This window comes from Gavia stellata, chromosome 9 (genome assembly GCF_030936135.1).
Source record: "Gavia stellata isolate bGavSte3 chromosome 9, bGavSte3.hap2, whole genome shotgun sequence".
Classification (NCBI taxonomy): domain Eukaryota; kingdom Metazoa; phylum Chordata; class Aves; order Gaviiformes; family Gaviidae; genus Gavia; species Gavia stellata.
Window position 1 is genome coordinate 18,813,714 of NC_082602.1, and position 15,292 is coordinate 18,829,005.

At 50.1% G+C, this 15,292-nt stretch overlaps 1 protein-coding gene across 1 annotated transcript; it reads left to right on the forward strand.

Annotated features, from left to right (window-relative positions):
* Window positions 1–4,650: 4,650 nt before the first annotated feature.
* Window positions 4,651–8,642, forward strand: ELOVL3 (ELOVL fatty acid elongase 3). The gene is given in 6 exon segments (XM_059821325.1): window positions 4,651–4,673; window positions 5,646–5,777; window positions 7,473–7,624; window positions 8,216–8,337; window positions 8,339–8,440; window positions 8,442–8,642. Coding segments are annotated over 6 exon segments (732 nt in total).
* The last annotated feature ends 6,650 nt before the right edge of the window (window positions 8,643–15,292 follow it).

Consider the following 15,292-nt stretch of genomic DNA (forward strand, 5'->3'; position numbering starts at 1 on the left):
AGACATATTTTGGCAGGAGATGAATGAACAAAGCTGAGGGTAACTACAGATAGTAAAAAAATGTCTGAATTAGGATAAGGCCTGGAGGCATCTCAGAGGAAGTCTGAAATAATTAATTGTAAGCAGCGTGGCTGGGGTGGGAAGTTACAAGTGGCACAGGGCTGGAGCCGGCGGTGAGGAGAGCCCTGCAAGCCATGGGTGACCCTGTGTGCTGTGCTGCTGCCACTGCCCTCCACTGCTCACAGCTGCCTAACAGTAAAAATATCCCCCTTTTTGTCCCAGGTCTGGCTGAGGTGGTCTTCAGAGCCATGTTCTTGTTTCAGAAGAAAAATTTTTTTGTAATACCCCCACCTCCAGACCTGTGTGCATTCCCTCAGGCCTTGGCTCTGGATGCAAAGCTGTTTTCCCACTCAGCCTTAGCTCCTCTGAGTCAAATGGGCCATCCTTTTCCTGCCTGTATTTTGGGTTAGGAAGTGGGGAGGACCTGAAGAAACAACTGCAGACCTTTTGGGCAGCATGCAGATACCTTTCACAGTTCAGTGTTTGGATTATAACCCATCCACGGTTTGTCAGGGCTGCCCAGTAGCAAATGAAGCACCTAAATTGTAAGAAGAGGTTGAGTCTGATCAGGGAATTTGTATTACAGTAAGCCTTGCACCGAATGGGTTGGAAAAAAACCCAAATATCAAACCAAAGGGTTGAAGACTGTCCTCCTTCGCACGTCATACATTACCAACCAAAGAATCCTCTGACTGTATCAGTTCAATGCCAGATAAAGGAGTGTGGGCTCTTGTTAGAAGGACTTTCCAAAGGCATTTCACAAGGGGTTCTCCAAAAAGCTGCAAAACAGAAGGCAAGTAGCTGGTGGTGGTGAGCAAAGCTTTACCAGGGATCAAAATAGTCCCCGAGATAGAATCAAGTAGGATGAATGCTGATTTTTTTTTTTATTATTTTTATTTAAAGGCAGAAATGAGCACTTTCTTCTCTGGTTACAGGAACAGCATTTTAGTCCCACTTCTGTAGCCAGCGGGTTTTACAAAAGAAAGTGCTGAACTTTGATTTTGCTTTCTCAACTTTGCCTGGGATTGGCAAATAGACCAAGACTCTGCAGCCTTGATAGACTTCAGCTGGAGGAAAGAGATGATGTTTTGTGTGTGTCTGGTGTTGGTGTAACTTCTACTAACTGTAAGTGCAGTTGACTTAATTGGGCTTTGGAGCAGGAGAATGATGAAGTGGAGAGGGGCCAATATAGAGCCATTGGCAAGGCCTGGCTGTGTAAATGACCCCAGCGATATTCTGTTTGTCTTAGCAAGGGAGAAGATGCTTTGTATGTTTGAGAATGCAAGGTGGAGAGCTCTTACACATTGTAACCAATGTAGACAACAGCTCATGATGACAATTCGGTTAATGCAATGATGTTGTTATTGTGCTGTGGTTTATTTTACTCTTGTTTAGAGCACCAAATCTGTTCTGGCTGAGAAATTCTGAATGTTGTTTTGTACAAACTCTCTCTTTAATGAACAGTTCAGAAAACAGAAATAGGTACAGGCATGAATGCCTATAGATGTTTTTTTTAAACTCAGCCTGAGCTTTGAGACTTCTGTGATAAAGATGTAGCTGATCAGGTTGTTTAAAGGACACCTTCGATCTTAATCAGAAGTCCTTCAACAGGGTTTTTGTACATGTATTTGTTCAAGAACTTGTTAGGCAGTCAGACTGGTCTCCTTCAGCCTCTGAATTTTCAGCTGTGAAAACAGACATTGATGAATTAAATGGACAAATTCTCTACCAATCTCAGGTTCTCTGGATTCTGCCTGTGTATTCAACTGTAGTTTTCAGAACGAGGTTTTAAGACATAGCAACTCCAGGCAAAATCCCAGCTGCTCACTTAATGCACTTGTCTTAATCACTGTTTCCAAACACCAGCTGGCCTACTTACAGGCTTCAAAGAACAAAAGGTTTTGTAAATGGTACATGCTACCACAAAGCCAACAAGAAAGCGTCCTTAGAGGTGATTTTCATCATTGGTGTTTCATATGGGATTTGTAACCCTTAGCTTAGAGCTGTGATAGCATTCATCCGAAGGGTGATTGCAGATTATGACATCTTTGGGTTAATAGCTCTTGATGTCACCATCATTTTGTTTAACCCTTAGGACATTAGCTACCCCTTACGTTATTTTCTCTTTGGAGGTGTTTCACAGTGGTAAGAGCAACTAGGTCAGAGAGCAAGATCTAAATTGGAGCACTAGTAAGGACTCCAAGTAGTCCCTTCTGAGAGTTCTCATCCTCCCATTTAGTGGGTCTGCTTTGGTTTTGTCCTGTTTGGGAAACACTGTCTTGCCTGGCCGGCAGTGGGAAGGCGGTCCAGTCCAGCATGTTCTCCAGACCAGTCTTTTAGAGTACATGTGCATCAAGGAGACGATGCTTTGGCTAGCTCTATGCAAAATTGTTCTAAAATGTCCAGCTTTCTTGATCATCATACACATCCTTCAGAAGGACCATGCCAAAACACTGTACAGACATGAGGGCTGCTTCTTATGGCTGTATCTTGCCAGAATAAAGAGACGTTATTGCTGAACTGTGTCTCTTAATGACTGCCAGTCAAACGCCATTTGGGGAGCTGCAAGGAAGGACTATTTCCTCTGGTACCGTGAAGAATTTGAACCTATACTGTTTGTATCAGCCTATTTGGCTGACTCTTACAAAGAAATGCGGCTGACCAGAGGCTGGGGAAGCAGAAGGAAGACAGATGGACTGCTTGCAAGGAGCAGGCAATCCTCTCTTCTCCCTGGGCCTGAGGGCCCTGCTTCCGCAGAGGAGGAGAGCTAACAGCTCAGGAGTCTCAGGAAGGAGCGCAGCCAGCCTCCTGCCTGCTCTTGCATTTGGGGAGTGAAGGGCTCTGCTCAGTGGGTGATGCCTCCCTGCACTCCCGCGGGCTTTTGCTCCCCTCTAATGGCCAAAGAGCTGCCAGCCCCTTTGCTGGAGACCGCCATGTCACAGGCTCTGGTGACTGGTGCCAGCGGGTGCCCCTGTGCTAGCAGACCTGTGACCTGCCGACTGCAGCTTCAGGCTGGCTCGGGGGTTACCCAGCACTGCGTTGCGGACGGGGTCGGGGTCTCCTCCAGCTCTTCCTGCAGCTCCGAGTGCTGGGTTTTACCGTCCTTGGTTTTTGTTCCATCTCCCAAGAAACGCACCTGTGTCCTGGTGGCTGGGAGGAAGGGTTACAGCTAAACTTGGGAAAGAGGGGCAATGCAATCAGTAAATCTGCACAGATCTCAGAGTCCTCCCCGAGTCAGCGCCACCTCCTGCCTACACCACTGGCTGAAGCTCTCTAACTTGACGCTTGCACTGCAGCTCTTCCCTCGCCTTGGAACAAGTCGTGCCCACTGCCTGGGTTTTACCCAAACCAGCTACCAACAGTCTTTTGCAGACTGCTGTTTATGAGGCCTCAGTCTACGCGAAAATGTGCGTTTGTGCGCTCGCAGCTTTGGCTTTTGAACAGCTGTGCTATTTATTGTGTTGCACTACCTGCTGTTGCCCTTTTTTTAAAAAGCTCTTCAGAGCTGCCCAGCACCCAAAGCTGTGTGCTGCCCACACAGAAGTGCCAGAAAATGTAAATAATATCTCATTTTGCATCAGCTTTTGCATGTAGGGATTATTAGAGAATCATAGAATAGTTTGGGTTGGAAGGGACCTTTAAAGGTCATCTTGTCCAACCCCCCCTGCAATGGGCAGGGACATCTTCAACTAGAGCAGGTTGCCCAGAGCCCTGTCCAACCTGACATTGAATGTTTCCAGGGATGGGGCATCTACGACCTCTCTGGGCAATCTGTTCCAGTGTTTCACCACTTACGCAGGCATAAGCTTTGCATTAGCTGAATGTAAGCCTAACAGCCCAGGGTAATTTCTCCAGCATCTTGTGTCGAGTTCTTTGCTGCACTATGTGTTAAACCTAGGTTGGTTTCCAAAGTTAGGGAGTCAACCAGGACAGAAAGTTTGTTTCCTTATTCTTACCATTTCTTCCCGCCTCTTAAACCTACTTAAACCAAGCTGCACTATGTGTTACAAAATCATGGCTTACTTGCCATACCACCTCTGTTGGGATCAAAAGGGTTAAAAGATATTTTGGTCAAGAACACAAGGATTGTTCTTTGCTTTCATAGCATGGTCAGTGTGGTGGAGAAGCTGCCCCTGGGAAGGTCCATGTATGATATTACATTCTCTGCAGCCGAGAGGGACATATGGAATCAGGGCATTATCCTAAGCTTTAATGAAAGCTTGCAGTGCTTGTGCAAGGAGATCCCTCAATGGCTTCCACTGTGCTCTGATGTGTAAACCACAAGTAACAATCAATCACAGACAGTACGACAAGCTGATTTGGAGGTGGTTATGTGCCATCTTGGCCTGCTCACCCCTGCTTCCTGTGCAGAAAACTGGCTGTCCTCTGCACTGGTGGGGCTGGCAGGGTAGCTCAGACTAGTGTGGGTCTGTCTGAGCGAGGCTGGCTTTGTGTGCGCTCTCTCTTGTCCTGCAGAGACTGTCAGGTCTCTCTTATTTAAGGCCAGCCTGAACTAGCATATCCTACCTGGAATTAAAATAAATAAATAACATAATTTTTAAGAATCAGCTACTCTGCCTCCTTGTTTCCATGTCCCCACCTGTGTGGAGCAGGTACGTAACTGGTGACAGTACAGCTACAGAGTCAGCTAGCCAACGAGCAAGTGAAGACCTTGGTGGCCACACTGCCCCTGTCCCGCACGCTGATAACATTTTGCCACTGTCTTAGTTAGTGTAGCTGCTTTCTTGTCTCCCCCTGCATATCCACTGTGTTTAAGTCCTTCTACAGACTGCTCTGTACATCCTCTTTTGTGCCACTTGCTACGGAAGTGATTGATCTGCGAGGCCAAGGAGCCATAGATGGTTGTTGTTGTTTACCTTTCCCAAAGCTTAGTTTTTGTTAATTTGTCTGTGAGATTCTTAGGAGAGAGATTACCTACTCTATCTTCCCAGAAACCACTTCCCGCACTTTGGATTCTACCATGATTTGGCATGCTGTTACTCATCCTGGATGGTACCTGCAGTCTTTCACAAACACTCACGTGCTCTTCAGCCTTGGCGGAAGTCAAACGTGCTATCTGCTAGCAAAGTAGTCAATTTGTTGCTTACTGTCCTGAATTAGGGAATCTTTTAAGACTCAGGGTATAAAATGTGATATCTGGGCAAAAATCAATTTTCTTGTAATTTTGTCCACAGGGCGAATGAGACTATGCTCAGTCACCATATCAGAAACTAGTCCTCCCTCCACATGTACTGATGAAAAAGTGAATCTTTACTAGAAAACTGAAACTCTTGTTGCAAATAGCAATTTGAGCTTTAAATGAGCATTTAATGTATTTAGGGCTGCCTCAAATAAGATTTATTTCTCTAATGCTGTAGAAGCAATCTAATGGGAAACCCCCTCTCCAGAAGGATCCACAGCCTTATTTTACGGTCCTAAGGAAATTGCCCTTTCTCTTTCAGGTCCTACCTAGCCATCATGGGCTCAGATTAAAGGGATGGAGCCTTTAATGGGGCTACAGAAGTCCAGCTGGAAATAAGTCGGTCTGGATCTTTCCCTGACCGCTCCCTCTCCCCTACTTGCAGGCACAGGTCTCTATTTTTTGCTGTGGCTTATGTGATCCTGATCTTTGGAATCCAGCATTTCATGAAGGAATGGAGAGGCTACAAACTACGCGCACCACTGACCCTGTGGTCCCTCAGTCTGGCCTTGTTCAGGTAAGAGCCTTTGCAAAAGCCGGAAACAGCTGTAGACCTTCCCTCAGGACTGGATTGACGGGAAGTTCTGGATACCCATTATGTCATTAGGGAAATAAATGTTCTTTTTCCCCTTGGAGGCCTTTTCCCATAAGGGGAAGTGAGCTGCTCATACAGGTCGTTGGCTCCCCACCAGAAATACTCCAGCAAGTCAAATGAGTTGCAGAAGGACCACTGGGAACTGTGCTTGAAGATCATTGGTGGGTAGATTTGAATGTGAAGTCTGCAAGAGCAGAGATCCTTGTTCAAAGGGTGCCTGACAATTATAAGTTTGATTTGAGGTCTGTTACTCTTAAAAATGGAGATTTTTTTTCTCCCACCTTTTTCTAATCCTGTTGTGTAGGAGGTGGGGAAAATTCTGGTACTCTCACAGAAGCACCTTTCCTACTGTAAATCTAAAGAAGAGCATGAAGGAGGCTGGGAGGTCCTCTCTGGCCGGTAGCGTAAACCGGTTGAATGTATCAAAGTTGCTGGCAGTCACCAGTCCTTGGGTTGTCTTTCCAGTATGCTTTGATAGAGGGGAAAAAAGAAAAAAGTATGAGTAGTTGCAATGGCAGGAGAATGATGGTACAAAGACAGGGTTATTTTGCTGCCCATTTTTTAGAGACACCTTTTAAGAACAGCCTGGTACTACTGCCAGGTTCTAGCTCTGACTTTTTTTTTCCCCAGCCATGTAAGATGTGACGATCAATCTAAAATATCTACTTTCAAACTGTCCAGTCTTACGATACTTGTTTCCTGCAGTGACCATGAGAATGATTCAGCCCATGCTCTGTAATTAAACAAGCAGATGTCAATTTTCCAACATTACCCTCATCTCCACACCTTTTCAGTCTGTTTGGTGGGAGAGAACAAAACTAGACTACTGCCTCTGTAACTCCAGAGGAGTGTCTCTGCCTACATGCACAAGCTGGCTTTGGTCAAGTCTAAGGGACACTGGTTGCCCTCTGTGAGGGTAGGTGATGGCAGTGGTCTGTAAAATCACAAGTTGTGGGAGAGGGGGGCTCAGGGGATGACTTTTCACAGTCTGTTCGGAGACAAGCTCATACAAGTGAAACGTACAGGTTGATAACAAAGAAAAAGGGATGTTTCTTCTCATAAGCTATAGGAACTGCTTGCCACAGGAGGTTGTAGATGCTCCCTGGGCATGCACTGTTGGCCCCTGTCAGGAGGTGGGACACCAGGACAATTGTCCCCCTTTTCTGACCAGATGTGGCAGCTCTTACTCTTGAGTGCCTCTTCAAGCAGTGGAAGCAGAGGGTGTAACAGGAGAGCATTCTTCACTACTCGGACCTTGGCTGCTGCCGTCCTCCAGGAGCTGCTGCATGGCGCCAGGCAAGCCAAAGGGCCATGTTGGTGGCTCACAACCACCTTACTCCTTGTGCCTTGATGTTGTTCTGGTGTGAGCAGCAGCCCTTCCTTGCTTTGTCTTGCAGAAATATGTGTGTTTGAAATCCTGGCCTTGGGCAAGCCTGTGCTCAGCAAACGGAGAGCTGCAACCTGCTTGGAAGTCTAAGACAACAGTTTGTTTAGACATCCCCGAGACAGCCCTGGGCATTGAGGTGGAGTTAGCTGAACATTCTTGGGTGCAGAGCTGTTGGAGGCTCTGGTGGGGCCCTGGGCACGGTGTTCAGCTCTCCTCTAGTTTTCTTGCAGTGCCATTGGGGCCCATCGGAACTGGAAGCAAATGGCCTTCATCCTCCCTACCAAGGGATTTAAGCAAGTGGTGTGTAGTCAATCCTTCTATGTACACCCCATCTCCAGGCCTTGGGTCTATTTATTTGTGCTGAGCAAAGTCCTGGAACTGGGTGAGTCTGAAACTTCTTCTTATCCCATGTGTTCATAACTCCTTTGCTTTTACAATCAGGTTTTTTTACAGGTCTCTGTCCAAATGTTATTTGGAGAACAGGGCTGTCTAGATTTGCACGTGTCACTCATTTTCTCGCTCCCTGTTGCTCAGCCCAGACGACACGGTCTCTTTCCAGGTTGCAGCCTGGTGTTATTGCTCTGGTTTGATCCCCAGGCCAGCGCCTGGACTAGGCAATTATGCACTGGGACGACTGTGGCAAGGGCACTGCAGGCAAGCAGGCAGGAGAGGGCTGGGCTTTCCACCTGGTGTCCATCCAAAAAACTACAGAAGAGCTGGTCTGAAGTGCTGTGTAGGTGGAGCTAGGTAAGCAAGCCTGGGGCAAGGGGCTCTTGTACCACAAACGTGCCAGCGGGTAGGTGCCTGCATGGGCTTTATCGATACAGACAATTCCAATGGGAACCTAGGTTTTGGTGGGATCAAGCCACATAATGGCTTCAACATTGCAGCTTGCTCATTCTGCTTCACATGCAAACCTGCGCAACTGTTGTGCTTTTACCTGACTAACAACGCACCTCTCCCGCAACCCAAGGTGATGCTGTGTTCATTGTTCTCCAGAAAAAGCAGCTCATCTCTGTCCACTTGTACCACCACGTTACCATACTGATCGTCACCTGGTATGGCTATAAGGATGTGGTGGCTGGCGGTGGCTGGCTTTGCAGTCTTGAACTCCAGTGTCCATGCTGTCATGTACTCCTACTACACCATGTGAGCCGCAGGCTTCCAGGTATCCTGCTTCATCACCATGGCAATCACCTTTTTCACAGATGCTGCAGATGCTGGCATATATAATATTGAATGTCTTGATCATCTTCTGGATGGAGGATAAGGTCTGCCACAACACCTGGACAACTGTTTTCCTTTCATTCGTATTGTATCTCAGTTTCCTGGTGTGCTTCTGCAACTTCTTCTTCTTCAAGACTTATTGGAGGAGCACCCAGAAATCAAAGGGGGAATAAAATCAGGGAGGGAAGAGGAGACTGAGGTGGAGGCGGGGAGAGGGAAAGGGGAAACTTTTCACTCCTATCTGGAGATCAGGTGCCTGATGGGACAGGTGTGATGGGGGTTAGGAGGAGGTGACTCTGGATAACAGCCTTCAGATTAACTTGCACAATGGCCTTTGGTGTGTCTGCCTTGCAGTGGGTGTCAGAGTGAGGTGTGGGTTGTCGCAGGCTGATAGCAGGAGGAGAGGGGAGGTGGCCGGGGGTGCGAGCCCTCAGAGCTGTGGTTTTGCTTTTTCCTCTTCTCTGCAACACTCGGTTTTGCCTTGTGCCTTGCTGCCTTCCCAGGGACTGCTTGGATCCTGCATGCGCCAGGTCTCTCCTTGGGAAAAGGTAAGGAAACTCCTCTCAAAACAGCACTGCTCACTCCATAGTCCCCAATTCTGGGGGAGAGCAGGAGAGCAGAGCCTAAACCTGCTGCTACTCTCTGTGTGGGGCAGTAGGTTGCCCCAACCTGGTAGGTTGCCAGTGGGAACAGCACTGAACTGGAAAATCCCAGCTGTTTTTTAAGGTTGTGTAGGGAGGAGAAACAGGAATGTCTTTTTCATCCTGGAACCAAACTCGTAAGGCTCCTTCAGAGCTGCTCTTCCCCTTCAAACCAGGGGCTTCTGGCCAATATGACGCTGCCTGGTTTTAGGCTCACCCTGTTAACGTAGGGAGAGGAGGAACCATTCCCTACCTCATCCAGTGCCCCTCTCAGTCCTGTCCTGGGCCACGGTGAAGATCCCGCTCTTCCTCTGTACGCTGGTACTAGGAGGGCAGGATGCGGGCCAAGGTGCTCACGTGCCCTGGGACGAACCTCATCACATGTTTGTACTGTGGCCTTGCACAAGTCCTGCCTTCCATCTCTGTGCCTCAGCGTGTCCTCTTACCTTGGAGTAGCACCGACCCCTTCGTACCAACCTGTGGGGACAGGGGCTGCTTAAAGACCATTTTGTGGCCAGATGCTGCACAGACATTTAGCACTGTGCAGCACTCATGGCTCACCGTGCCCGGAGCAGGCAGAGACTGAGCTGGCTGCATGTCCTTTTTCCATCCAGGCCAGAGGGGTGACACCTTCCCCCCTGTGTCATCTTCCAACCCTGAAAGTAACCTGTGCCCTCAAACAGGGAAGCAGAGCGTGTAAGCCTCAAGCTTGTTGGCTAGCAGGTGAAACCCTGTCGGGATGCTTCCCTTCCCTAGTTCACACCAGTCTGGGCTTTACCAGTGCAGCAGTGATGTTGGCCCTCAGTCCCTGCCCCTCGCTCAGCTCCCTTCCCCTGGGGCTGGGGTAAGTGCTGTCCCCACTGGTATCTGCCTGGGCTGAGCTGGTAGCAGGAGGCCGATGGGACCCCTTGGGGGGACTGTGTGACCCATAGCCCCAGGAGGGGCTCAGTGGGGTCCTTCCCAAGTGCCACACACTCGCTGGAGCTCCCCAGGAGAGCCCTGGGTGAGAAGATAAGCAGTGGTGCTAAACATAGAGCTGGAAAAGCAACACTAAGACTGTGAACTGAGCCCAAGCAATGACCTGAGTAATGCTTTACCTGATCTGCTGTAAATGCTGAGGGGGTAGACACAGGTTTAAATGTTACCCCCCATACCGGTGATCCAGCTGAAAGCAGCTTCTGAGCGATGGGGTTATCCAGCGAGACGTGAGGGGCTCTGTCCAGGCTCTCCCTCCTCCTCTGCGGTGGAAAGAACTGAATCCTATGAACTTTAATGGCTGTTATCCAGGGTCTGCCCCTTGTGTGACATTAAACAATCTATTAAACCTGACTAGCTACTGCCTCAGACCCTGGAAGCTGAGCAGGGCCCAGCTCTGCCCTGCAGAGCGTGTCAGGCATTGCCTATGGTCCCAGCCCAGGGCCAGCCCCGCAGGCTGGAGGGAGAAGGGTCCCAGAGCCAGCTCCTCTCAGGGTGCATCTGCCACTGTGTGATCTGTAAAATCGACTAATAAATGCTGTCATGTATGTATTGATTTATTTGATGCCTTTTTCATACTTGACCTTTATTCTGAACTGTGAGAGAAGCGTTGCTTTCTCCATCTCGATCCTGTGTCTTCCTGAGGGTTAGCAACAGTGAGGTGTCCCGCAGGCTCTGTCCCTCTGTGCTTCCGCCTTCTGCAGTCATCAACAGCTGGTCCTGCTGCCCGAGCCCCTTTGCTCACCACCAGGGAACTAGAAATGAGAGGGAGATGGTAAAAAATGCAGGCTTTTGTTTTACCATCTGAACTGAGCATGTGGCTGCTTGAAGGCACTGTGCTTCATAAAGCCAAGATGAGCCTCAGAGTCTGAGCCTGGCCAGGAGCACCCCAGTGTCCAAGCCTCTGGGTGGATGCTGGCTCCTACCTGGTGAATGGGATTTGGCCCTTCCAGGCAGTGGGCTGGAAAGCTACTGCAGGGCTGTGGGCTGCACTTCCCACCCCGGGAGATGGCAGCAGCCTGCGCCCTGCCCAGCCTCCTCCGAAGAGCAGGGCCTCCGCTCTGGACTTCCCAGCATGGTGGGTGGGAGCAGAGCAACACCTTCCCTGGCTTTGGGAAATGCAGAAGCAGGCAGCTGAGGTGATGGTGTTTGGGGAAGAGGAATAAACTGGCCTCCATGTTTGGAAGCTCTCTTTAGAGAGGTATGGTGAACACATGGGAGTAATGGAGTAACCTCTCTCCTGCATGGTGCTATTTGGGGCACATTCTGTGACAGCTGTGGTCCCGGTGAGGCAGCCGCTAGCTCTCTCCTCACACGTGCCTACAGCTGCCCCAGCAGTGCTCCCTCAGCTGCGCCAGGCATCCCAGCGAGCACAAGAGCATTGAAGAAGCGGTGTGTTTCCACAGTTGCTCTTTTCTGCCTAAACTGCCTGATGTGCTCTTGGTACTCCAGAGGTGATGCTCTGCGGGATGAGGTCAGCCAGCACTGCCTCGCTCAGTGGTACAGAGCAGGGTGCTGGAAGCAGGGCTCTGCATCTCCAGAAGTTTTCACCTCAGGAAGAACTCTTTGCTGCTGCTGCATCCATGCAGGCTTCTGGGGTAGAAAGTATCTTTCATGGGTCAGGAATCTCCCCAGCAGAAGGAGGGTTTGCTGAGAGTGTCTTGTAGGGACTCTCTCCCCTTCCAAGAGGCATTGCAGCTTTTCAAACAGCCACATCCCTCCTCCCAGAATGAGGGTACCCCCTTTCCAATGCTGCCAGGTGGGCTCGCCTTACCCCGGCTGCCCTATGCCCTCCCCAGGGAATGCACGACGTGGGCCCAGCATCAGCCCCTGCCGTTCTCTCTGGCTAAACAAGAAATAAATTGCCCAGACCTAGGCAGGGGAAGACTTTGATTTCTCCTGTGTTTTATATTGCTGCTGCTGCTGTTTGGCAAGTTGTCTGGAGTGCTGAGCTGCCAGTGGGAGGAAGCGGTGGTGCTTGCTGGGGCTCGGGGAGATAATAACAGCAACCTCCTTCCCCAGGTCAGTACTATTTCCCTAAAGCTTTGTAGAAATGACTCCTCATGGTACTCTGTGAAGAAGAGGAAAGTCCTTCTTATGTGTTGCTGGTGAGCTGAAATAGCCAACAGACCTGTTTTGGAGGGGACGTATCTTGAGGTTTTGTCTATTTTGGTTCTTTTTTACTTTGAGGGCACAGAGAGCAATTAGTTGCCTCTCTTTTGCGGGAGTCGTTGCTCAGGGGGAGCCGTGGTCCCCACTGAAGGCGCCTTTGGGGACGCCTGTGCAGCTGGAGCCGCTTGGCTTCGGGGTGGCCGGAGCAATGCGGGGAGGATGCAGGGTGCGGGGGAGCAGCCCTGCAGCTCTGGCACAAGGCAGGGCAGGGGACGTGCTGCAGAGAAGACTTCAAGGGCAGGAGGAGACGGAGCCCCAGGCTGCGAGAGCCGGGGAAGCAAGGCTGGAGAGCCGGCGGGGGCCGGGAGAGGCGAAGGCTTTGCCCGGGGGCTTTTCCCGTCCTCCGGGCGCGGGCAGGAGCGCGGCATCCCCATCCCCGCGCTGCCCGGGCGCGGCTGCCGGCGGGGTCCGCCCCGGCTGCCCTGGGCGCTGGCAGCCGCTAGGTGGCACCACCTCCCCCGCCTTCAGCGGCGGCGCGGCGCGCCCGCGGCCGGGTCCGGCTGCCCGCCTCGCCCGCGGGGGTAAGGAGCGTGCCCCAGCCCAGCCCAGCCCAGCCTTTCCCGGGCCTGGCTGCAACCAGGTCCTAAAAGGCAGTTAAGACAGAAATTAGGTCCACCTCTTAGAGCTAGCTATCTACCTGAGCCCCGTTTTTAATAGCTCCAGCAGGAGCGTGGATGTTCACACCCAGCCCGCAGTTTGGAGCTCTATTTGGTAACAGCGAGCGTGCACCAAGCAAGAGACGTCAGAAAACAAGTCTCCGTTGTATTAACAGTAAGAGACTAACCAAGGACGGTGTTGTGCTGCTTTTTAGCAGAGAGGGGAAACACTGACGGCAGCCCCTGAGGAGACCCAACTGTTGGGTGCACTTTGCATTAGCCTTCAGATAGAGACAGCTATGGGGAAACGGACAGCACAAGCCATGCCGGTGATGGGGGCTAAAAGTCTGCCCTTGAATAAGGAAAGCGCAAGTAAGAGAGTATTTAGACAAACAGGAATTTTTCAGACCACCTGGGCATGGTGCACTTCACACAAAGTAATCCCAGAAATATTTCCTGTTATCTGTGAGAACTACTGGGGGACAGTGAGGCACGGAAAGACTGTAAAATGCAAGCTTTGTACCCCCCCTTCAAAATGGAGACAGGGGTCAGAAGCCAGGAGCTGCTGACAGTTAAATCCCCTCACCCACCCACCGCTCAAAAAATGCTGGAACAAGTAAACTCACTACTTGTAAGCAGTGGAGAGGAGTAGGAGCCATATGGACCTGTCAGAAACAGAATCTGGTCAAAATAATCTGATTTTCCTCTATGACAGGGTAAGGGCATGGTGAAGAAGAGACTTGGCTGCCATTTAAGTGGCTCTTGAGGATGATGTCAATGGGATATTGGGTAGATACAAAACCCATTGGATAATTATACCCAGCAAGTTATCTATGGTTCACTGTTGAAAAGGAAGGGGTCTGTTGAGTGAAGTTCAGGGACATCTGTTCTGAGTCTGGTTTTGTTCAGCATTTCCATTAATGCCCTGGATGATGGAGGAGAATGTGCACTTGCTAAATCTGCAGATTGGGAAGTATCCAGTGACAAAGTTACTCGCCTAACAGGTCTTTAGAATAAGCAGGACCCTGCTAAGAACCATCTGCTTGGGTTGCAGTACCAAGGAGATACAGCTAGGGAGGTACTGGGGACTTGGGGGAGAGAGAGGTCCTGGAGAAGGTCTGCAGGACACCTGCTGTACTTGTGCTGGACCAGAGAGCATGATGTCCGTGTGCTGGCCCCATGGGGAGGCTGTACTGGCTCAGCTGCATCAGGAAGGAAGGTGGCATTTGGAAAGCAGGGGACATCTCCCAGAGCTCTCTGCTGCTCACTTCGTTATTTACTGTTGGCCATCTCTGGTGTCTGCAGGTTTTAAGGTTTTCCTGAGGTTGTGTCAGTTATTTGGCGTCATTGTACAAAGCTCAGAGCTGGTGTGTGGTTTGCCATCTGGTTTGGATCCTACACGGCTACAGACCCCACCATCTTCTCTGTAGAGGATTGGGAAGGAGAAACTTGAACCAACTAGCCAGACTGCAGAGCCACTGGCCACACACTTGCATGCACCAGTTGCCTCGTATGGGTACTGAGTCTGTCCTGCTCAGAAATCAGACTGGTCTGACATAACATTAACTGAAATGTCTGCATGAAGTCCTCAGGCTGAAAAATCAGTACCTAAACTAGGTCTTCACTTTTGCACACTGGCTCCAACAGGAGATCATGAGAACCGTGTGCTGGATTTGGCCTTCTGCTCCGTATATTTGGGCATATCTTTCATCAGCTGAATCCTGCAACAGTCAGTAGCAGCCAGGCTTGTACATCCCCACCCCAACCAAACCTCATCTTCTCTGTGGGACAAGTAGAGGATCTTCACAAGCACCATAGCAACATGGAGAACAACCAAAGCTGCACAGAAACTGCTCAAGGCAAAGCACAGCTACTAGAGCAGTTTAAAAGGGAAGGATGAGTTCATCTTGCTCTTGGCTTCAGCTGGGGAGAGGAGAAGGGAGAATTTTCTTTCCCTCCATAGACATATCACCCAAGTGAAAGGGAAGCTGGGTCTCCCTTCAATTTCTTCTCCAGGCAAAGCTGTGTCTTTATGAGAGATGCTTGTTCTGGCTTTGCCATGTTCCCACCTGTGCTTGAGATCAGCATGGGCTGGAGGGGCAGGGTGCATGGAAAGGGTGCAGGGGAAGGACCAGATGTGCAAAGAGCTCAGCTCCTTCATCAGGGAATAGGAGAGGATTGTGGCACCACCTGGCTTGGGTTATCAGGGAGAGGAGTTGGACTCAGCTGCAACTCAGGCTCAGTGGAGGAGAGGGTATTAGAGAGAAGCCCAGGCCCTTTTTTTTTCCCTTAGGGGGAAGAGCCATGGCAGAGAAGGGAGTTAAGTACAATAGCACCAAGATGAGGTGTGTGTTTGGCGGGAAGGCTGCTGGATGGAGACTCCAGCACAGAATGGAGTCTAACCACTGAAGCTACCTCAGCGGCAAGGTAGGATCCAGG